The sequence below is a fragment of the Ascidia mentula genome, chromosome 1 (assembly GCF_947561715.1).
Source record: "Ascidia mentula chromosome 1, kaAscMent1.1, whole genome shotgun sequence".
Taxonomy (NCBI): Eukaryota; Metazoa; Chordata; class Ascidiacea; order Phlebobranchia; family Ascidiidae; genus Ascidia; species Ascidia mentula.
Window position 1 is genome coordinate 11797223 of NC_138566.1, and position 23677 is coordinate 11820899.

Genomic DNA, 23677 nt, shown 5'->3' on the forward strand with positions numbered 1-23677 from the left:
GTTTACAATGACACAGATGTTTTAGCTCAGTTGCTCCCTCTAGTGCAATGTTACGCATGAATGCAATTCTTCATAGAAAACATGGACTTTGATTCAATGTTGCAACCATCGATCTCTATAGAACTCTTACTTGATCAACGGATTGTAGCCTTGTTAAATAAACATATTCAACATGACTGTAGTTTACTGAAAGGGTTATTATGGAGAAAGATATAAGCACGCGGCTGTATGCACTCAAAATTGATTAAAATTTTGTTTGTCGATAATTACCTATTTTGGATGCTAATATTGATTACTTCAGAATGATGATATTTTTTAGAGGTGTGAAGAATTTTTTTTATACTTTTACAACTCTGGTTCGTCTTAAAACGTCACTTTGCGCCAAATAACCACCAACCAAAGAGACGCTATAGTCGACAAAACTTTTTTCCAGTCGACAAAACTTCAAACGCACATAACTCTGCCGTTACTCGTGGCATTTTTTGGCAAGATGCATAGATTGCCACACAATTTACGAAAATGTAAAAAAAATTAACACCAACAAATCCGAATTTTATGGTAATAAAAGCACGTTTATATGAAAGTACACTAATCCAAAACTGGCACGTTTCTAAGACGGCCAGCTCATTTTACATTTATATAACAAATAAGTAATCAACATTTGACACTTTCGGTGCGCTTGGCTGTAAAAAAGTTTTTCAAGTGATGCAAGCAAAATGATAATTGCTATACGATCAAGCAACAAAGGGGAGGGAGGAATAAAGAATAGAGAGAATGCGGTGAAAGGCAGAACGCAAACAAATTAACAATAAGGCGTCGATAAGTCCAGACAGAAAAATAAAAGGCGTGTCCCAAAAAACAATGAAATAAATAATGAACTCCTGGCAAACCGCACTTTTGGTAACTATAAGCAGGTCCAATATATTGACTGCACGTTGTTGCACACAAAATAAAAAGTGTAGTCCTAAAATATAAATAATGTTATAACGTTCGTCTTGGTCCTTCGATCGATTTTAATATCTTCGAAAGATTTTGTCATATTGTTCTTCGTCGCTATCACCCTACAAACAACGACGTTTTTCAAAGTTAGTGAAAAAAATTTATCAATGGAAACTTATCAATATAATTCTAAAATTGTATATAAATCTTTGAACGAAATTTGTAATTTTACAATTTCCGTTGTTACGGTCGATTAGCGGATAACGGCACGGAGATTAAACCGTTTAAATGAGATCAATCGGTTAATTAAATTTGCTTTGTTACTTGAAATGCGATTTATTCCTGTATTTCCTCAGGATTGGAATAATCGTTTTAGATTATTAAATGATGCTAAATAATTTTGATCTTTCATATTTACACCCTGGTATGATACATTAAAATTGTCACACGACAAATAAGACGAGTATGTAGCAAGTGGGGACATGTTAGGCGTTATGGCATGTCTTGAAGTCACGTATTCAATGTCGCTACAGCTCCATCTTCATTTTATGCAATGCCCTGGCACAAAGTAGTTTGTATAGTATAACAAGTAGGCAAAAGATCCATCTCAATTAATCCACATTGGTGTGTTACTTTATTCGGCATTTGTTCAACCTGAGCAACTTAGCATACATCACGTGGTACGGAGTTAGTCTAGACCCAAGACCTCACGACCATAGCGTCGGTGTATGACAGAAAAGGTGGCATTTATAACAGGTTCGTCAAGTTCTTCCAGAAAAGTTTGTCCGACTCACTTTTTGGCCTATTTGCCTTGCGATTAACCTACTTGTGTTTTGTAAAACTCGTATTTCAGTGTGGACAAAAGACGTAACTCAAATATTTGGTTGACACATTTTTATTCTTGCGCAATATAGGTGATCTTGGTGCTGAATTAAAAAGTCGTTGTAGTTTGGTCCACAAAATCTACATAGTTTTTATAGAAACTTTTATGGCAAAAAATACACAACTGTCGAAGTCAAATTAGCACTTCGCAGCAGCCACATACCGCTGCTTTTTCCATCTACGTGTTGATCAATGCCTATGCATGGTTACCAAACCAGAATCACAGCGCTGTCTTGCCGGTTTCCAATCCCGCAGACTTATCAATACCACGCCTCTAACGCGTGATTGCCATCCTTTTTTCCGCTTTTAGAGCGTGCGTTGTGCCTGGCCGCCGTGACGTTTGTGTTCTGGAGCGAATGTGCGCGTGTTGCTGTCAGTTGTCGAAAAAAACTAAACAGTCGAAGTCGACACCAGATACAGCGGCGTGAGAAGGAGTTGCGTCATAACTTCAGGCGCCTTAGGTGTACTGCCTCGCAATGAAAATCGAGCAGATAGTTTGCATAAAAAAGAATACAAATTTTTGTAGGTAAATTGCCTTTAACCAAGTAATAATATTCATTTCAGGACAAACTAGGTGTTGCTTTGTTAATTTGGGCAGTTTGGGAAGTGAAAAGGTGTTGCGTTTACAAGGAAGTCAATGTAAGCATGTTTCTGTCAAATGTGTTTAGTGTGCGATTTAGTTGATACTATGAACTACTCTGCAAAGTAAATCGATGTTATTTTCTCTTTGTTATGTTGAAAAAACCTGGAACAGGTCAATTCAGAATATCGTAACAGTGCACAATATAAACATATATTTTGTTTGCATTTTTAGGGTGCAGTGCTGAAGTGGATTCTAAGTCGAGCATGCCTGCTGATGTGTCATACCTTTACAGTGTTAGTCCCCCATTTCACCAGTCCTTTAACAGCACGTACACCACTGCTATAAGCAACACGAAATCCTATTACAGATCTCCATACAGTGTTTTTTCAACACAAAAACTGAATTTGTCGCCATGTTTTGCAAGAAAAGCTGAATCTAAAGCCCTAAAATCCTGTATTAAAACAAGTTCAGATGCTGATGGCAATTTCTTGACAGAATCATCTACACTGGAATACATTGATGTTGCCTGCAGCTATACAGATAATAAACCAAATCAAGAAATTTCAGCAACTGTGAATTCTAGCAACTTAAAAAAAGAAAAGCGTGTCACTTTTGCTGATACCCATGGACACTCTCTTACATCTGTGAAATTTGTGACAGAATCCACAAATGATCCACCTCACTGTGTAACAACTGGGGAGTTGGCGAGAAAATTTGAAAGAAATCTTAACTTGGGAAACACTACTGAAAAAGATGAGTCCAAAGAACGAAGCAAATTTGTAATCAAGTTTAAGCAACCAATCTCCAATTATGTAAACTTCAAACAAGAACTTGAAAAGAAAAGCGTTTTACTTGAAAATGTCGTTGTTAAGGACAACAAGGTTTTGCATGGAACAGTTAAAGTGAAAAACCTTGCATTTCATAAAACAGTTTTTGTACGCTTGACTTGTGATAATTGGGCAACATTTCAAGATTATAAATGCCAATATGTAAAGGATGCATACGAAAATCGAAATTTTGACACATTTCAATTTAGTATTGTAATTCCAGCGATATCTGTTAATGTGGACTGTATAATGTTTTGTTTAAAATTTGTTTGCAATGGCATGGAATTTTGGGACAGTCATGCAGGCAGCAACTATCAGATAGATGTTGTTCATTCTTCTAAAGCAGCACAGTTCACTGCGTTTCATATGGTAACAACATCAGAAGTGCACCAATCTTTTCCATCCACCTATAATGAATTGCCAGGACCAGAGTTTAACTCTTGGAATAATTGGGAAGGATGTGGTCCATTTTACTAATTGATTATGGGCTGTTTTTCCACCTTTGCATTCAAATAAGCACTTTTCTAGCAATACAGATAAGTTTAATCAATTGCCAAAGTCTTGTTGTTCATGTTTGTGCATTTTCTGTATGTTCTTTTTCCCAAATACTTACTCGAATCATTTCCAAGGAGAGAATTAAGCTAACTTTTACCACGTTATTGCTATTTTGATGTGCTAAGAACAGTGTTTTGAAAATATAAATAAGGTCTGTTTCATTTCACTGTGGTGTTTTTGTGCATGCACAAATCAACTTCACTTCATGCTAATCTAAAACAGTTTTATCACCCAAAGGTGCGTAATTGTCTTAGCTTGTTAAATTGCACATATTGGTCAAGACATGTAACATGTACCCTTTCAGTATTTTCTGTATTGTCAAGGACTTTCCTGCCTTTTCAAAACACAATTTACATTTATAAATCTTTATGTTGTTGTGCCTATTTCATTTTGCCAAGCTGCGCTTTGCTATGGTGAAAAGAAGTTTAAAATTGTCAAACATGATGTTTATTTTTGTGAAATGCAACCAGCAGAGAGTGCAGAGACTACAAACAGAAAACAAGGATTATCGCAGCTTTTGTTGTAAACATATAAAATTTACATGAAATGTTTGCTAAGGCCATGAATCAAACTAACTGAAATGAAAAATTAGGTTGGAAATGCTACATCGTGTTCATAATTGGGCTTTTGACAGCACGCTATGTCGCAATAGCTCTGGTAAATAAATGCTGATTGGCTGGCTCTTTCAATTTAGTGGGCGTCAACGCGGCAGAAAAATGGAATCAGTCTAATGATTCGTTTTTCACATAAAAAAGACACGAAGCAGAAAAAAAGTAACATATTCAACAAAAACAAATATTACTGCAGTTTGATGTTCTTTTAGCACATTTTCTTTGCTCAGCTCAGCTGTTTTGAATCGCAAATACAAGTTAGCACGCAGATATCACGCGCCGACGGCGTGCACGACCTAACCAGCGGTGGGCGTTTGGTCACGTTCGCAGTTGCTGACGCTGAGTGTAATCGAATTCGAGTGAATGCAGTTCAGACAAGTCCACATTCCTTCATGGGGTAAATAAACCATGGGGCAAAACCGCCGACTCGCCGTTTTGTCGTCGCCCTTCGCCTGATAAAATGAATATTAATTTTTTTAGGAATACTTACGTCTGGTCTAAATAAGTCATATTCATGGTTTCGAATTCGCGTCAACAATGGGCCAGACATCACAATGCTGCAGGTAAAGATTGGCGGAAAATGCATTGGTTTAAATGGGAGTTATTTACTAAAATGCAATTACATATTTTACGAAACACGTTCATAGTTTGATTTGGATTCTTTTATTTCATATGCTGCAATTGCCCACTGACGAGACAAGTGCATATAAATGCAATGTAGTTGCCAGACGCGTGAGGTGCGGTTAATTCCAAACACAAAAATTTTCCCACGAAGTGATTTACCGCAGCGCTACACTCGTTTCATTGAAGGACTCCTATCTAAACCAATGCATTTCCGCCAATCTTTACCTGTAGCATTGTGACGTCAGCTCTTGATGACGTGAAGTCGAAACCACGAAGTTATGTAAATATTTTTTGGGTGATAACAAATCGGCATTGTAACTGCTGACAACAAATGCAGTTCCGGGGTTACCTTGTAGTTATATTCATGGCAGGGATCGGCGTCCTTGCAAATTGCAGTATATGACTCTCTTGAGTGTTTATTATATTTTGGCTGAGTTTGACTTTGGTACAAAAATACATGCACAATTTACCAAAAAGGTCTTCTTTATGTGGGAACATTCACGAAATAGAGCTTTTAATGTTGTTGTCGACGGATATACGGCGTTCAGAGGGTACTGATTAGAAGAGCGCAAGCAAACAACAAAACTAAGTTAGTTATGAACACAACTCACGGGTTTTCTCATAATTCTGAGTATAAATAGACTGGCCCATATTGTTATTAACACTGTCATGTTAAAATAAGACGTTTCGACAAAAACTTATGTCATCATCAGTTTGACTGACGCGATTGGTGTAGCTCCATCATTTTAAGGAGCTGACCTGACCGACGTCACAGATAAGAGGCGGAATATGCGGAGTAAGCGACGCAAAACGCAAAATACACAATAAACGGCATAAAACGCAACAAACACATTACACATTAAATAAAAATAGTGGTGCAGAAGTGCCGTCCACGTTGAGTTGTGGTTGTTGCTGTTGTATGGACAGCGACTCCATCAGCAAGAGACGGTACCTGTCTCTCGCCAGCGCAAGGATTTGTGGCTCACTAAACTTAACCTTGTGAGTCGGGTGGTCAAGTAGGTGTTTGCACACCTCCGATTTTGGGGATCGTTTGTGCTCATCGATCCGCGTGCACAAGTTTCGAGATGTTTGTCCACATGAACAGGAAAGCTTGTATACCACGGACGAGAGGTGCAGGGTCTTCTGGCGATCTTTAAATGGGAACTGTTGCGCAAGTTTGCATGGTTCATGCACGAAACGCAAGACAGTTTTTTGGTTAGTGCAGCGGTCGACAAACCGTGACAGTTCCCTACGAATTCGGTGGTTAATAGGGCCTAGGTATGGTAACCTCATCACACAGAACTTGGTGCTTTCTTGTGTGGGTTTTATGGTGTCCACCTGATATTGTTTGCGTAGCACCGAACGTACACAGTTCGCTATGAACTTGAGTGGATACCCATTTTTCTTTAGCATGTTTTTATGCACTCGAATTCTTCGTGCATGATTTTGTACGTGCTGCTGATCCTGTAGGCACGGTGAAGGAATGAGCGCACAAGGTTGACCTTGTAGTGCCGTGGCACAAAGCTGGACCATTTGCAAAAGAGACCAGTGTTGGTTGGCTTCCTGTAGGTAGTTGTGGTAATCGAATTTCCCGCTCGTTCGACGAGGACGTCGAGAAACGAAATCCGTTCCTTACATTCAACGCTTTTTGTGAACTTGATGTTACGATGAATGTTATTATTGTTCGAGTAAAAAGCGTCCAAGGCACGTTCATCGCGTACGGCAACAAACAGGTCGTCCACGTAACGACACAGAACAAGGGGGCGATCGTTTGTGGATGTGGCCTTAAGTCCCTCGTCTATGATGTGGTTCATCAGGATGTCTGCCAGTAGTGGGGCAATGGGAGACCCCATGGCGACACCATCTACTTAAGTGTAAATGTTTCCATTGAACTGGAAGGTGGTGATCTTTGCTGCCCATTGGAGCAGTTTCTTTAGCCTGAATTTGTTGAGCTCTTCTAATCCACTCATGCTGTCTTTGCTGACCAGGGACAGGATGAGGTTGATGGTAAAGTCCACTGGAATATTCGTAAAAAGACTCGACACATCGAGTGTGGCCCAGGTGGAATTCACTGGCAGCGTTTTAATTCTGTCAATGAATTCGAAGGTGTCCTTCACGGTGTTTGGGTGTTCCCGTAGACTCGCAGATAACCACTTTGCGCATTTGTAGTTAAAACTGCCGATTGAGTTCAAGATTGGTCGAAGGGGAATGGAGGCAACATAAGTTTTTGTCGAAACGTCTTATTTTAACATGACAGTGTTAATGACAATATGGGCCAGTCTATTTATACTCCAAGTTAGTTATAATGTGAGAAAAATGAATGTGGTGATTCCTTGCATAAAAATTGTACGAATTACCGGAAGACATCTTTTTGTATGAAGCCCCCGGACTGTTTTTTCGCTCAACTTCACACCCGCCAATCTAAAATTAGCTGTTGTCTAACGCCCTTGCGTGTGCGGCATAGGAAGAACACAGAATTTGTATTTAAAAAAAAACGCCCTTAAATTTTTGTTGATGGCAATTACGCAATCTTGGTCATTAATTTAATTTTCTTCTAGCAAATATTACATTTGGCATTTAAATTGCAAGTACTGACAATTAATTGAACAGAAATTACCTTTATTCCATAAATAGAAATTTATTGCCATGAAAAGAATCCTGTTTATACTATTTCCAATTTTATCACTGCACTGAAAATGATTTATTTATGTGAACATCAACTGACAACATGATTCACATTTCTTCCAAAACAAAAATATCTGATTTTGCGAAATGTTGGGATTGGGAAACAACTTCCATCGCAAACATGTTTCATGTTTTTTTTTTATAAAATGTTTGGTAATAAAAGATGACCGTCAGAAAAACAATAGGTGCAATATTGGTGCAACGTAACAGCACTATTTTACACTAATGCTAATAATGGTAATGTCATCATATGGTTTGTCAGTTTTTGGACTGACCTTTGCTGATGCAATAGTGTGCACAACTTCCATTCCTTTGGTCACACGACCAAAAACAGTGTGCTTGTTGTCAAGCCATGGGGTTGGTACAACAGTTATAAAGAACTGGGATCCATTGGTATTGGGGCCTGCATTTGCCATGCTTAAAGTGTAAGGCCTATCATGTCGGAGACTGGAGTGAAACTCATCCTCAAACTCTCCACCCCATATGCTTTCACCACCTGTGCCTGTTCCAAGTGGATCACCAGTTTGAATCATAAATCCTTTGATTACACGATGAAATATATGCCCATTGTAATACCCATTTCGCGAATGAACACAAAAATTCTCAGTTGTTTTAGGACATTCTGATGTAAACAGCTTGAATTGTATATCCCCAAGTGATGTGTGAATAATGGCACTTTCTGCTGTTTTTTTTTCACTCTGCGTTTGGGTTGCTGCCATGACTTCTTCCTTTGTAGGCCTTTCATTGAAAACATCTCGGTCTGTACTGGCATTTGCAGCATCTTCTGGGTCTCGATTGGAGAAAAGATAAAATCTGTTCTTTTTGTATGCTGTTGCAAAAATTGTTGGATCTGATAATGTTTCAATCAGAGTGGGGTTGTTGGAAGCCTTCATATCAACTGTCAAGGCTGCTTTGCCTTTGTTTGAGAGTCCTTGGCTCATGGATATGGAAAGAAATCGAATGTTTTCTGGTTTTCCAACTATTCTACTGCACCTGTTTGTAGTGAGATTAATCACTTTAATTCCAAGCATCGTCGCATACAACAGAAACTTTCCGCTTTCATCAAAAATGCAGTTTGACAAAGAAAATGCATTCACTGATTTTTCCAACTCTCTTTCCACTGCAAGTCTTCTTCCAAACTCCATGTTAGCGAGTTGTGCCTTGGATTGTTGCAGCTCAACAAATACATTTAGTGACTCATTAAACACCCTGGACTTTTTGCCACTTAAAAAGTGAAAAACATGTATTCTTCTATCTGCAGAGCTACAAGAAAACAACATACCATCTGGGGAAATTGAAAGAGACAAAGCAAATGTCTGACACTTAATTAGTTCATATAAATCTGTGTCTGTTTTGTACTTGAAATTCACATTTTTTGGAAATGAGAAATCATTTTCCTGTCCACTCCAATATTCCAACATGCCCTTTTTGTCTGCAGATATTGCCACTTTAAACACATGATTATAGGAAATGTAAGTAACAGGTGCTGAATGAATGCCTTCAATAACATGAAATGGATCAGACCCACCCTTTCCATCATAGACATATATTGTTGGACTGTCCTTCTTGGCTACAGCTACGGTTGCTACTCTGCTACCAGACGAAAAAGTCCATTCTGAGATAGTGGGTTCAAAACCAAGATTAATCATGTTAATCATGTCAAAGTTGACTATATCAAATACTTTCAATGCTTTATCAATGGAAACTGTACTCATAAGCTCACCATTGTAACTCGTTGACATACATGTTATCGGTCCAAGATGGGCTCTAAAATGTTTGACAAATTCAATTCCTAAATCCTGCTTTTTCCAAAATTTTACATGTCCATCATGGCTGGCAGTTATAACAAAGTCAGTCTTAGTTGCAGATATATGAGTAACTGTATCACGGTGCATATAGCTTTTTTCATAATGGTCAGTGCATGGAATGGAATCAAGATACACGTGTTCAAATTGCAACTTCTTTTTCTTTAACTGTTTTTCTTCATTTTTTTCATCTTCATCTTTATTTTTTCTTTTTGTGACTTTGTCAGTGTTGTCCATTGCATTAGAATTTATGAAACCTTGAATCATAATTGAAAAGAATAATGTTTAAACGAAAAATGTTTCGTTGATCTGTGCAATTAACGTTTGCCAAAAAATCCTTTCCTATCTGGTAGAGGTAGCAGGTAGGCCTAGTCTTAATTTTGCTGGATCGTTAGTCCAATACAACAAAAATATTAGTTTTTTCACACAACCAATTTTCACCAAAAAACAATAACAAAAATTGGCTGTAAAAAATAAACTATAAACCTGCAAATTTTAACACATGTTCGTACGGCACCACCTCCTCGACCAGCCCGCGCCTTCTTCATTCGGGGAAATATTTACGAAGTACATTTACGCATGACTAAACACAAGTCCATTTGCACTAAAATAAAGATATCCTTTAATTTTGTTGCGGTCAGTTACAAATGCAGAATTCAGTTCCAAAAAAATTTTGAAAGCTTCAAGGCCATTGAATGCTCTTTAAATGCTCAGGTTTATTGCTAAAATGGCGTCACTCTTGCGAACCACACAGGTTAACGAAAAGGGCATGAATGCGTTAATTTTAAATGATTTGTTTACGTTATTGTTATTTCTCAAATGCGCTTGTCGTTTATATTGAACTGTAAATAAAGATAAAACAGCCGCGGCTCTTGCGGATCTGATCTATATCAGCAGGAAGGACAATTTGAATGCTGTTATAAAAATGGAACATTTGAAATTAGGGGAAACCAGGCGGGCCGGATGAATAAAAACCTCGCATGCCTGATGTTGCCCTATACTTGAACTCTATGGACTATATGTCAGTGCTATGCGTAATCGCAACTATAGGCTACATGGATGAGCCCACACTAAAAATAATCGGATTTAGATGAGTATGGGCTGCAGGTATTCGGATCCGAATAATTATTGACGTCATAAATTTTTATATTGTTGATATTGATAGAGAATAGAAAACCCACAATTTGAGTTAATCACATATTGCATGTAGGAATCGCTCAAAAATTTACATTTGATGTCCATTCCCAGGCAGTAGTAATTTACTTTATACTTTCACAGGACCAAGGCCATCTGCAAGCTTTCTTCTATGATTAAGGTAATTTCATTTTTAGGCTGAAATTAAGGCCTAATGAGGTTTCATGCTGTGCATGTAGTATTTATGAAACACCAACAATAATTGAAGTTAAAGTTGGCAGAGAGCCTACTATTTTCCGAGCGAAGGGACCATCTTACCAAAACAACGCGATATAACTTAAAATTAACCAGTTAGAACTAAAAATTGAGTGCCATGTTACATCCTTTTATAACAATCCTTGACATCAAACGTTGTAGAAATAAATCACCTTTGAGTTTTCACTCCTTTCATCTATAGGTCTACAACGTTTAATAATTTTCAAAATTGTTTTTTGATAAAATTAGGCTAGGCTACATCAAATGCTTTATTTTTAGTTCGTGAACATTAAAACGACATATCGCCACCTACATTTCGGAATTTTTTTTTTTATGAATTAATGAAACGGTTTAAACAATGTTGCGACACTTTATGGTGTAATTCGGAGGTGGTCGGGATCAGCTGCAGGTTGCTGTAGGTGCATTATTGTAGATATTGCTGACGATCGATTGTGCGTACTGTTGATATCGTAGCCCACACAGGGAGAGCAGTATATGAAACTCGCGAGTGTACTAGAGAAAACGTCAAAAATGACTACAGAAATCAACCTTTTAAGGTCGGAGACCGGCGGATCTGTCCAAGATCATACACTGGCGCTGATGGTCCTTTACTCTTTTTGGAGTCTTTGGAATACAATGGGTGGAAAGAAAACAATTATAATACGAACATAAATGGCGAAAATAAGGAATTCAGTATTCAGTGTCAATATTGTGATGAGAGATTTATGCGGATCTATTTTCCAAACGAGGTACATGAAAGTGACTGTGAAATTCAAGTCCTTCCTCAATTCCACCTTACAGTTCTTTAACTGGTTGCATAAGGTCGGTCAAGTTTTAATATTCGCGTTTATTCCAGTATTCTCGAAATAAATTTCTAGGTTGCGACTTTAAAAGATTTTGACCACACCTGCTCAAAAAGAATATTAAAGCTCATACACGCTCATTACACCGGCCTCAACATTACACCAGCCTCAATATTACACTTACACCGGCCGAAACGTGTGGATCATAAGATAGTACGTGCTTATTACGTCACAAGGCGTCGACAACAAAATCACTGTAGTGGCGGGAAACAATTATTTTGTATTGGGGAGCTTATTGTCCGTAACAGTGACCTAATGGAAGGATCCGCACTACCTCCCCTTATTTATGATCCCTGTATTACAGCATGTGTAAACCAAATGTGGCGTTATTAATTTTTTCCCAATGCTTTTCTTGTGAAATGATCATGTGTAGTGTCACTGTCCGCGCAAAAAATGTGTTTATTCCATCCAAGAGATAACAATTATGTCGGTGAGTGTCGGTGTGTAGATCGTGCATTACTTTGGCCAATTCGAGTTTATATAAAATTCGCTGCAGTTTCTTTGTCATGTAATCGCAGCAATTATATCTTTCTGCCTCTTTTTTGATATCGTCCTACATATTTGTGATTTTCTCCACAAATAAACGAATCCAACTTCTGATCTCAGATAAGGACATATTGGACTCGGACCAGAACACATATCATATCGGGTCTCACAAACTGACTTGCTGTTGGGTTTACGGCGATGCAAGGCCACCCATCAATTGCCTGCAAGCGATTGTGGTGTTGAAATACACACATACTACAAAAGATGACTTTTCGTTGGTTGGATGGCTTTGTCGCGAAGTGCAACTTGTGATACCGAAAAACATGTACAACGGCAAGAAGCTATGAAAATTATTTTTTTTTTGCTTGGCCGTTTGGTCAACAAAGTCGTCTGTTGGTCACACCAGCTGTACTGATGAGACTATATAGGTCGAAACAGTGGCCATCTGTATGCAGCTTACACAATTCATATTATTGGCTCCACTTTGCTTGTTATATGATTATTGTGACACGTGGCCTGATGTGTTTCCGCCTTGTTTTCTCCGTAAGGTTGCACCTAGTTTGGTGCCTAGCGGATGCACCACGATTTTTTTTTGGTTTAGCATCAAACCTAAACAAACACGCAAAAGCATATCATCGCGTCTGTAACATGACGCAGCAAGTTTTCCTCCGACGCAATCGAGATGCAAAAGCTTTGTGTTTGCAAGACGCAGCATGGAAACCACTGTTGGAGCAAAAAAGTACTTTAGGCCCAATTCAACTACGAATCTGCTAGGTTTAGCATTGTGGTTAAACTAATAAGGCAACGGTATTCTTTAATACTTACAAGAGTCGGTGAGGCGTTTAATGTGTGCTCGGGAAATGTAATTGCTTTGGTGAGCTTACACGCATTTAGTTCTGTCAAAACTGGGTCAATATATAGCCTACCTGATTAAAAATAAATAAATTCTTTTCACACACTTTCGTAATTTTGCGCATTGAAATGAACTAATGCAAACCCTAACATTTGAAAGAAATACAATGCCATTTAGCCAAAATAATTTGTATTATTTTTCATAAATGATGAAAGGCCATGCTGACACTAATCCTCATGTCAATCTTTTGGGATATTTTTGGCTCTAATGATAATATGACAGTGATATATCACATATTGACTGGTTACTACAATTAGAATTCTCAAAAAAAGTCCACAGTGTGCAAATTACAATCTGTACAGGCCTATGTATGTTTGTTTAACCTGACTTAGATTGAATCGGTAATGTTTTGCAACACATCAAAATATTTGTGTTGTGTGAACTTATGTGTCTCAGTTTATAATTTGCTTCTAGAACTTTATGTGCACCATCTTTTTTCCATAACTTTGGCAAAATGTTGTCATAACTTTGAAATATTTTTTTATACATTAAATTTATTTATATTTGTCTGGTAACTTTCTTTGTAAACATTTAATATCAGTTAAAGGAATTTTATTTTTACAAACATGTTCAGAGATATTAAATAAAGTTTAACAGTGCTGACCGACAATGATGAATAGATTTTATTCTTGCCTACAGTAATGCTTGTTGATCCATAATGTTTTAGTCATAATAAGGTTACTTTTTTACATTTTTTGAAGTATATTTAATGGGCTTTAATACATGGCATTAAATTTTGTATTAAATCAAACATGTTACTACTAACATTCTCATTTGACCTGTTTGTTGTTGCCTAGCTGCCACTTTTTAACAACGATTATAATTTAATGCATCGCTAATGTTTTTTCACATCCTTTCATTAGTAATGATTTAAGAGGGATGGAAAACAAGGTGATTAAAAACCCAATGTTATTTTATTCTTGTTGTATAATTGATGAAACACAATGCACTGGTATAAATAACCCACAGTTACCTTTTTTACTGTGATGATCCCCAGCACATGTTTTTGTATTGTCATGCAGTAAATGTAAGCCATTAAGTAACAATTTGTGCCTGTTGATTTCAGCACAAAACATGTAGAACTACAAAAACAATAGTTACAATGATTTCTTACAAGGAACTTTTTAGTATTATAGCTGACAATGCCAAAGAAGTTCGTGAATTATATGTCATGGATAAAGTTTCCAGGATTGGTGGACCACCTTCTTCTAAAGAGTTTGGAAGAAAGTATGTTGCCAAAAACATCCCATGCATATTTACAGATGCCACTAAAAACTGGCCCGCCCTTGCCAAGTGGAATGCTGATTATTTGAAGAAAGCATTACAAAATAAAAGTATAACAGTTGCTAGTACTCCAAATGGTTATGGTGATGCTATTTCAAATGATATGTTTATGCTGCCTCAGGACCTTCAAATTTCAATGGATGAGGCTATGTCACATTTGTGTTCCACTACACGAAAGGACAAAGACAGTGTATATTACATACAGAAGCAAAATTCCAATCTTTTTACTGAGTTTTCTGAGTTGATAGAAGATGTTTCGGAACATTTGCCTTGGGCAACAGATACTTTTGGCCGAAGACCTGATGCCGTTAACTTTTGGATGGGAAACTCCGATGCTGTTACATCTTTACACAAAGACCATTATGAAAATTTGTATTGTGTTATCACAGGAAAGAAAATCTTCACCTTATATCCTCCAACTGACCGTCCCTTTATTCCCTATAAACAGTTTAAAGTTGGTAGATATATAAACAACAATGGAGAATGGGACACTGTTGAAACTAGTGATTTTGTGCCTTGGATTCCAGTTGATCCACTAAAGCCAGATTATCAAACATATCCCCAGTTTAAATTAGCGAAACCAATTAGGTGTGAAGTTAAGGCAGGAGAAACGTTGTACTTGCCAGCATTGTGGTTCCATCATGTTCAACAAGCCGATAGCACAATTGCTGTCAATTATTGGTATGACATGGATTTTGACATGAAATATACATATTACAAACTATTGGAGAAACTGTCATCTCTGTCTGATTGTTCAGATATTGCCTAAATAAAGATAGATAATAAATTGTTGTTTTTAAGGATAAGATAGATTGCAGTAATTGGAGCACCTTCAGCATTGTTTAAAATATGGCTGAGGTAAAACGATTAAAAGAAGATAAGGAAAGAAAAAAGAATTGGCAACGTTGGGGACCATATTTGTCTGAACGTCAGTGGGGAACTGTAAGAGAAGATTATTCAGAAGATGGAAGTTGGTTAGTTTTGTCTTTTGCCCTAAAGCTTGTGTGGTATTGAATGAATTTAATTTTTACTTATTCCAATTTTACTCTCAAAAACTTGTACTATATGACCGGACTCAATATATTTAAGCTTACTGTTTTTTTCTGAACTTTTTAATTTTGACAATTTTATAGATAAATTCGTAAATAGCAATTTTAAGTAAAAGGAAATCCCTTTAAAGGATATATTTTTATGCAATAATATGTATTTAATTTCTTTTCATTATGGTTTAGTTGGAGTTATCTTAGTCATGATGAAGCACGTGCAAGAGCTTATCGGTGGGGGGAGGATGGGTTACTTGGCATTTGTGATCGGCAGTGTCGCTTGTGTTTTAGTGTAGCACTTTGGAATGGAAAAGACCCAATCTTAAAAGAGCGCCTTTTTGGTTTAACAGGTGGGAGCATGTTAACAGCAATAAACTTTCATTATCAGAAAGTAAATATTTACAGGTCCTGAAGGAAACCATGGAGAAGATGTAAAAGAAAATTACTACTATCTAGATAGTACTCCCACTCATTCATACATGAAAGCTTTATACAAATATACACAAAGTGAATATCCATATGAACAGCTAGTAACTGAAAATAGAAACAGAAGTTTGGATATGTTAGAGTATGAAGTTGATGATACAGGTAAACAATTGAAAACAAATGTAAATTTTAAATTATTCTACTGCTCCCCTCGGAATTCCAGGTGTGTTTGAAGAAGGAAACTACTGGGATGTTACAGCAGAATATGCAAAAAATGCACCTCAAGATATTTTGTGCAAAATCACGGGTAAATCTTAAATCAATATTTATTTTACTCAAATTTACATCATTGTGATCTTCTGGCTGAGCAGTTGCCAACCGAAGTAATGAAACTGCCACTATACATGTCTTACCGACCTTGTGGTTTCGTAACACTTGGATATGGGGTTGTACACATGAAGGCTGCACCATGAAACCATCTATCAAGAGGTTGAGCCCAACTAAAGTTCGTTGCAAACATGAGTCACTTGGTAAGGTTGTGCAGAAAAAAACAGCTAGTTGGGATATTCTATGATGTTATTTTATTAATTTTTTTTCATAGAAACAATGTTGTGGGAAGTTGAAGAATCAGTTTCGGGTGGGGCAAATGTTCAACTGTTGTTCACTGAAAATGAAACTAACATGATAAAACTTTTCAACACTGAACACTATACACAGTACACTAAGGATGCTTTCCACCGATATGTTGTTGACGGTAACAAATTTGCTGTCAATTTGTAAATAAAATATCCAAAGAGCTTTTTCATTTTATTTCTTACTCATAGGTGATAAATCAGCAGTGGATCCAAAAAACAAAGGGACCAAAGTTGCAGCTCATTATGTTTTAACTGTCCCTGCTGGAGGTAAGTCATAACTGCTTAGGATATGTTTTGCTATGAAGCATTATCTCATGTAGATATGGTTTCCTGGTTTACGCCATGGTAAGTCCCGCTTTCAAAAAAATTGTAATCAATCATTATAGTGATGCATTTAACCATGTGAATGTATTAGTTAGGAATAATGCAACAAAAAACATTTAATTGAGTTCTGTTAATTTTAGGTTCAGTAACACTTAAATCAAGACTTTATGAAGAATCCATGGCAACCTCTCTTCCAGAAGTGTTTGGTCCAAACTTCAGCGACACCTTCAAGCTACGCAAGCTTGAATCTGACAAATTTTACAGTGTAAGACATAAATATTAATAGAAACTAATTGTCTGTCGCTTTCCGATTCATTTCTGTTTTAGGGCATAAGTTACAAATCACTTTAATTTGGATCGTTATAAGATCATAATGTGGTATTTTAGATGTCCCTTAGCAATCCAACTACTGTAAGTTTTTGTGTATTCCATATTATTTGCCCACTAAGAGAATTTGGTCTAACATGTCCCCATACTATAATAAAATAGCTGTTTGTGTAAGCTGTGTTTTATTTTTCATGCTATTCAATCTATGCAGGAAGCATTTCCGCTGATTAAAAATGAACATCTGAACATCCTTAAGCAAGCATACGGTGGCTTGTTGTGGTCCAAACAATTCTACCATTATATTGTTGAGGATTGGCTCAATGGAGACAAAGAACAAATTCCTCCACCAAGAGCAAGGTAAACACATATGAATATGGGAACAGTTATATACACAATATACATGTATTTCAAAACAGTTAATTGATCAAATAAACTTCAACCTTTTCTTGATTATGGCTCTTCTGAATCGGAAATGAAAATATCTTCATACTTAGGGAGAGAATTGTCTGTGAAAGTTTTTACCTTATTAATTCCATGTCAACAGAAACATATTTATAATGCTTTCTGGTGCACTGTTTTTGTAAGAGCTTCTTCGGGGGCAGTAGGTAATTTTTACTGCACCTGAAGAAGCAAGATAAAGCTCCCAAAAGCTCGTGTTATAATAAAGTTATTTACTAGTCAGTCTCTTACAGAAACAGTGCACCAGCAAGCATTATAGGCATAGACCATAGACTGGCACGGCAAATTAAAAAAATAGAAACATATTTGCTCATGATTTTTTGTGTTACTCACCACTTTTCAAATGTTTATCCTCATGCTTTTCATTAATATGTGTGACGTTGAAAAGAGTTGAACATGAGGGCTGAGTAGCTCTAAACACCAATCAAATCATTTTAAAAATTAATAATTGTGTAAAAAATAGTTCATGCTTTTTACACTTACAGTGGTGGGAATGCAAAAAATAACTACGAACTTCTTTTTATTTATTGTCAAACACAAATCAAGGCTGATACTACAAAGCAAGAGGTCAATACATTGAAGTTAATAAATTGTCATGTGCTTGCAAAATGTTTGACATTATAAACGTAAACGGAAAAATGATAAACTAGAATGACTACAACACTTTATTTTTTCAATCAGTGGTATGTCCAACAGCATATTATTAATTGGAGGTTGGTGTGTTTTTTAACAATTTTCTGACAAAAAACATATTATAATTTTTTAACAAAAAATTGCTTCCTACTGTAGATTTGGAATATTTTGTTGACTTCTCTCTTCAGTAATTGTCAGTGTGTTTTCTTTAACGTCATGATGTACAATAACCTCATTTGGCAAATATTTCTGACGCCTCCTGCACTTCATAATAATAGCTGCGAGTAAGAGAAGGACCAGTATGTATGTGAGGGCAATTGCAATGGAAATCATTCCAAAGTGATGCCAGCTGAGATGTAAATAATAGGTGTTAGGTGTTGTTAACATAAATAGTCTCACATTGTTTATACTTGTTGTTATGTCCCAAAATGTGGTCTTTTGAACTTGTTTTGAATAAATCTGTAAAAATTTAAAAACGACCATCTTATAAAAATACCACAATTAGGGAAACATTTATTTACAGGTTAAAATCAGTTGTCTTGGTAATTAAGACAAATATATTTCACCTTGAAAAACATTATCAGTGTCTATAAAAAACAATACAAAAGGGGCATACAAATTGTTTACATAAAAGAGAGCTGTTGCAATAGAATGGGGAATGATTCCGAAAATCCCTTCAAGAGGTTATCTTATAAAAAGTCATAAACAAGTATTGATTGCCTGTTGTAGTATGTGTTGGAGTTGGAGTGTCATGTTGGATTGTTGTTTTGAGTAAATGAAATTCAAAGTCTGGTGGGTCCATATGAAACGAGTTGTCATGGTGTATGCTGCATACAAACAATAGTACAATAGCTACTTACTCATTAGAATATTGTTCTGTATTGTTAAAATATGTACTTTTACTGTATTTTTTTGTGTCCAAACAAAAATCTAATAATTAAAAATTTAATAATGTATTAAAATCCAAACACAGCGATCTTCAAACAGCTCAGATCGATTTATTTAGAGAAAAATATATTTCGCCTAAAACGGCATCATCAGTTTCTCCATTTACCAAAACTAAGTTTTGGTAAATGGAGAAACTGATGATGCCGTTTTAGGCGAAATATATTTTTCTCTAAATAAATCGATCTGAGCTGTTTGAAGATCGCTGTGTTTGGATTTTAATACATTATTATTGATACGGTGTGCGATCGACAGCCTGCCAGGGGCCTTTGGTTTTTTTGGATCCAGATTTGATTTACTAATCACAATTAAAAATTTAAATTTTATATTTTATGATGAGTTTTTGTTCTACTCCTTGATGTAATTGTAGTGAGAGATTAGAATGCTGAAAACCTGGCAGTGACTTTTTTGAATAAAAAAACTTTTTAAATACCTGTGTCCAAGAAAACCATTTGGGTACGGATCCAATTTTGGACAACAAAAATCATTTCTTGATCCACGACTAGAAAAGGAACAGCAATCTTCTGGGCATTTTAATGTTGCACAACTTTCCGCTGACAAATGTGTTACTGCCATCACTACGCTTGCTACAAATTGAATCACATGCCTCTGTCATGTTGTTATATATGTTCAAGTGGAGCATGTTGAACACTTTGGACAAAGTGCTCCAAGTTGTTGTCTTAAGCAAATTCCTGTTGTTCTACTTGCTTTTGCTTAACACTGATTACAGTGTATTTAATGCAGCTTGTGCATGTGTATTTTATTTTAACAGGCACTGTAATCATATGCCAGAAATTGAGTAAAGCATGATTTTTGTTGCATAAACAGCTCTCCTTTAAATACACAATTGCTCCGATTGGTGCCAGCTACAGTGTTGGGATTACCTGCTCTGCTTGAGTGCTCAGACATTGAGTAAAGATTCATGTATTTACAGACTCTGTGGAAGAAACCATGACTGGAAACACCTATTTAATAGGGATATTGTTTCAATGCCAGACAAGTGGGAATATCCTTGGGTAAGTAAATACCAGAGTGGTTATAGAGCATATGTGTATAACAAATCATAAAACTCTGCATTTATATATTTTAAAAAAAGTATGCTTCCTGGGACCTTGCATTTCATATGATCCCCATGTGCAAAGTGGATGCAGAATTTGCCAAAAATCAGTTGCTTTTGTTTTTACGTGAGTGGTATATGTCTCCAAGTGGTCAGGTAACACATTTAACGAAACTATACATTTTTTCGATGAAGTGAGGAACAATAATTATTTGTAGATCCCAGCATATGAGTTTGCTTTTGACGACGTAAACCCACCTGTGCATGCATGGTCTGTCTATAGAGTTTACAAACTTACTGCACCGAAAGGACAAAGGGATCAGCTGTTTCTGAAACGTTGTTTTCAAAAACTGATACTCAACTTTACCTGGTATTAAAATATTCCTCACAACTATGGTATAAAATATAAACAAGAATAATTCCACAGGTGGGTGAATCGTAAAGATCCAGGGGGCAAAAATATTTTCTCTGGTGGGTTTCTAGGTCTAGATAATATAGGTAAGATTATTTTATGTTTATAATTTGCATTCAAATTCCATTTTCTCTTATTTTTTTAAGGTGTGTTTGATCGCTCGAAACCTCTTCCCACTGGAGGGCATTTGGAACAGGTACATCAAAAATTATTTGTGAATGTTCGTTCTTGTAGTGACAGTTTAATTTAAATGATCATATTCTGGTTTCATGTGCACAGTTTCAATATTTACTTTGTCAATCACTTATTAAAACGTTACTTTTCAATTATATTTGAAGGCAGATGGAACTGCGTGGATGGCATTTTTCTGTGTGGTTATGCTTGATATGGCACTTGAGTTGTCACTTCATGATCCTTCGTATGAAGACATGGCAAGCAAGTTCTTTGAGCACTTTGTCATGATTGTGGATGCGATGAATTCTGCTGGAAATGGAGAAGGTAAGCAAATATTGATTTATCAAATGTTTTTATCTCATTATCGGTTGTTTGCACGGCAAACAAAGGGTTAGTGGCATAATTATTCTTAACCTAAAGTTAATTATATTTCGTACGCGTGTAACAAGTGCAAGTGTACAAAGTTTTTAGGTAGTGCACGTTGGACAAGCCACTGCTTAAATGCTGCAAATATTTTTTTTTCTTTTCATAAGGTTTGTGGGATGAGAAAGACGGTTTCTACTATGACGTGTTAAGGTTTGATGATCACGCTCAACCCTTGCGTGTTCGTTCCATGGTCGGTCTAATTCCCCTTTACGCTTGTCTTGTTCTGGATCATGAGAATTTCTTCGTTCTTCCAGGATTTAAGAAACGAACAGATTGGTTTCTGAAGAATAGGAAGGACTTGCAGTCAAGGGTTTGTATTTTTAAGCTAAGATTTTGATTTGTGAAAATTAAGTAGTTAATACTGTGCTTGGGACGATAAATTGTCTTTTTTCCATTTCTCCCAATAGATAACATTCATGCACGGTGGAGAGAAGTGCAAGTCACACGCCGGAAGAATTTTGTTGGCCATTCCCACCCGCGAACAACTTTGTTCCCTGCTTAAATATTTACTGGATGAAAACGAGTTTCTTTCTCCTTACGGCATCCGCTCGCTGTCCAAGGTTGACCTTTGTGATTTAATGGTTAGGTCGGTTTGTAACAAGTGTTTTGTAAAATATAGGTTCACAAAGACGAGCCATTTGTGATGTGGGTCGATGGTTCCGAACACAGGGTAGATTACGTTCCCGGTGAATCCAACACTTATTTGTTCGGCGGAAACAGCAACTGGCGTGGACCGATTTGGCTTTGTGGTATTAAAGTCGTTTGTGTTTTTTTAAAAGCGCTATGTGTACTGCTGCGCTTGTAGTAATGCACTACTTGCGTTTGCTTTCGAAAACATCCCCTTTTTGAGTTTCTGAGGCTTGCGTTGTAATTTACTAAATTCATAATAGTTTTTCACGTGCCTTTTACTATGTACTTTTTGACGATTTTGTCCCGATATTTAGCTCCCTTGGATAAAGGGAACCACTATTACTTTAGTCACATGCTGTCTGCTCGCAATTAGCGAATCGTAATTTTTAACTGGGGAACATTTTTGGCAGTCAACTACTTGATCATTGAAGCTTTGGAGCGTTACGATTATTTCTATGGAGATTCCTTAAAGGTGGATTGTCCAACAGGCTCTGGAAACCAAATGCGTCTCCGGGTATAACAGAACTGTTTTTAACTCCAACGGACAAAATATGCACGCGGTTTAACTTGTGGTTGTTCAGGACGTTGCGAAGGAGATCAGTAGAAGATTGGTTTCATTGTTTGAACCCGACCAAGTAACAGGGATACGACCGTGTCATGGAAACAATGAAAAGTACGCAAAAGATGAGTTCTGGAAAGATCTTATACTCTTCTATGAGTATTTTCATGCGGACAGCGGGAGAGGTTGCGGAGCTAGGTATACTCCCCAAAGTGAATATTTTTTGCTGTAACGTCAACACTTTTTTTCAACGAAAATGTTTGATTAGCTATCATATTTATCAATATATCATCGTATATCAACTACCAAGGTAATAACCCCCCTGCGGACACCATTGATAAAAAGGCCTTCGTAGTGTGGCAATCCTGCCTTGGTATACGATAGTTCGCACGATATATGCGTTGCCTTGATGTGGAGGCGATACCAACCTAAATGTGAGGACAGCCTCACTCATACCGGCGAGCTCCTGAAGCTCCAGAACACGCGCCCTGAGTGCCAGGTATACATTCCACAAGAAGCGTGATTCTTCGTGTAAGTTACGATCCACCCCGAATGGACGCCGCTGTAACCAAAACTATTAATTGATATTTGTTGAATAAATCATTGTTTTGCAATGACCTTATTGATATCTGTATAACTTTTTTTTTGCAGTCATCAAACAGGATGGACAGCTGTGATAGTCAACTGCATTGAACGCCTAAGCGGCCAATAAGTTGATACTAACATTGTGTGTCTGCAAATTCACCTTATTAATCCTGATTTATAATACAACATTTCCTGTTTATTGAGTGTGCAAAGTTTACCGCTATGCCTTGGTATGTAATATGCACTTTTTTAACAATAGAAGCATTGCAGTATGTCATTTTTACGGCACTTTTAAATATTTGCACCAATTGCTGATTATGTTATATAAATCTGTATTGCATGCATACTTATTCCTTGGATTGTATTCTAGTAGCGTGTTTTAACAATAAATGAGCTTCTGGTTCAAAAACAATGTGCAAGTATGCAGATAGATGAACAGGTTTATTGACAGTTTGACACTAAGCTTTGCAGTATGTCATTTTTACTGCATTTTAAATATTTGCACCATTTGCTGCTTATGTCATATAAATCTGTATTGCATGCATACTTATTCCTCAGATTCTATTCTAGTAGTGTGTTTTCATCAATAAATGTGT

At 36.7% G+C, this 23677-nt stretch overlaps 5 protein-coding genes across 5 annotated transcripts; 3 read left to right on the forward strand and 2 right to left on the reverse strand.

Annotated features, from left to right (window-relative positions):
• The first annotated feature begins 2283 nt into the window (after positions 1–2283).
• LOC145896272 (protein phosphatase 1 regulatory subunit 3B-A-like) lies at positions 2284–4225 on the forward strand. Its single transcript, XM_082985089.1, has 2 exons — positions 2284–2460; positions 2636–4225. The coding sequence occupies exon 2, from the start codon at positions 2668–2670 to the stop codon at positions 3706–3708; it is 1041 nt and encodes a 346-aa protein (XP_082841215.1). The 5' UTR covers positions 2284–2460; positions 2636–2667; the 3' UTR covers positions 3709–4225.
• Positions 4226–7506: 3281 nt separating this feature from the next.
• LOC145896255 (peptidylprolyl isomerase domain and WD repeat-containing protein 1-like) lies at positions 7507–9893 on the reverse strand. Its single transcript, XM_082985088.1, has one exon. It carries the CDS (start codon positions 9776–9778, stop codon positions 7919–7921), a length of 1860 nt encoding a protein of 619 aa, XP_082841214.1. The 5' UTR covers positions 9779–9893; the 3' UTR covers positions 7507–7918.
• Positions 9894–14233: 4340 nt separating this feature from the next.
• On the forward strand, positions 14234–15353 carry LOC145899874 (bifunctional peptidase and (3S)-lysyl hydroxylase Jmjd7-like). The gene has a single exon (XM_082988809.1). It carries the CDS (start codon positions 14265–14267, stop codon positions 15213–15215), a length of 951 nt encoding a protein of 316 aa, XP_082844935.1. The 5' UTR covers positions 14234–14264; the 3' UTR covers positions 15216–15353.
• On the forward strand, positions 15045–23592 carry LOC145899865 (uncharacterized). The gene is made up of 22 exons (XM_082988796.1): positions 15045–15127; positions 15248–15420; positions 15679–15839; positions 15895–16077; positions 16139–16222; positions 16287–16445; positions 16517–16669; positions 16740–16817; positions 17015–17139; positions 17413–17558; positions 20173–20254; positions 20335–20451; positions 20514–20665; positions 20723–20793; positions 20854–20903; positions 21046–21205; positions 21415–21617; positions 21715–21867; positions 21927–22056; positions 22348–22451; positions 22519–22694; positions 23148–23592. Exons 2-22 carry the CDS (start codon positions 15296–15298, stop codon positions 23206–23208), a joined length of 2673 nt encoding a protein of 890 aa, XP_082844922.1. The 5' UTR covers positions 15045–15127; positions 15248–15295; the 3' UTR covers positions 23209–23592.
• LOC145913177 (uncharacterized) lies at positions 17749–20134 on the reverse strand. Its single transcript, XM_083000744.1, has 4 exons — positions 19672–20134; positions 19014–19120; positions 18445–18784; positions 17749–18073 (listed from the first exon to the last, which is right to left on the reverse strand). The coding sequence occupies exons 1-4, from the start codon at positions 19812–19814 to the stop codon at positions 17986–17988; spliced, it is 678 nt and encodes a 225-aa protein (XP_082856870.1). The 5' UTR covers positions 19815–20134; the 3' UTR covers positions 17749–17985.
• Positions 23593–23677: the final 85 nt, after the last annotated feature.

Coding starts and splice junctions, on each gene's coding strand:
- LOC145896272 (XM_082985089.1), top strand. CDS start 2,668: ATGCCTGCTGATGTGTCATACCTTTACAGTGTTAGTCCCCCATTTCAC.
- LOC145896255 (XM_082985088.1), bottom strand. CDS start 9,778: ATGATTCAAGGTTTCATAAATTCTAATGCAATGGACAACACTGACAAA.
- LOC145899874 (XM_082988809.1), top strand. CDS start 14,265: ATGATTTCTTACAAGGAACTTTTTAGTATTATAGCTGACAATGCCAAA.
- LOC145899865 (XM_082988796.1), top strand. CDS start 15,296: ATGGCTGAGGTAAAACGATTAAAAGAAGATAAGGAAAGAAAAAAGAAT. Junction 16,223..16,286: donor TATTTTGTGCAAAATCACGG/GTAAATCTTAAA, acceptor CTGGCTGAGCAG/TTGCCAACCGAAGTAATGAA. Junction 21,868..21,926: donor GCATCCGCTCGCTGTCCAAG/GTTGACCTTTGT, acceptor TGTAAAATATAG/GTTCACAAAGACGAGCCATT.
- LOC145913177 (XM_083000744.1), bottom strand. CDS start 19,814: ATGGCAGTAACACATTTGTCAGCGGAAAGTTGTGCAACATTAAAATGC. Junction 19,121..19,671: donor AATGGTTTTCTTGGACACAG/GTATTTAAAAAG, acceptor GTTTGTATGCAG/CATACACCATGACAACTCGT. Junction 18,785..19,013: donor TCCAACACATACTACAACAG/GCAATCAATACT, acceptor AATTGTGGTATT/TTTATAAGATGGTCGTTTTT.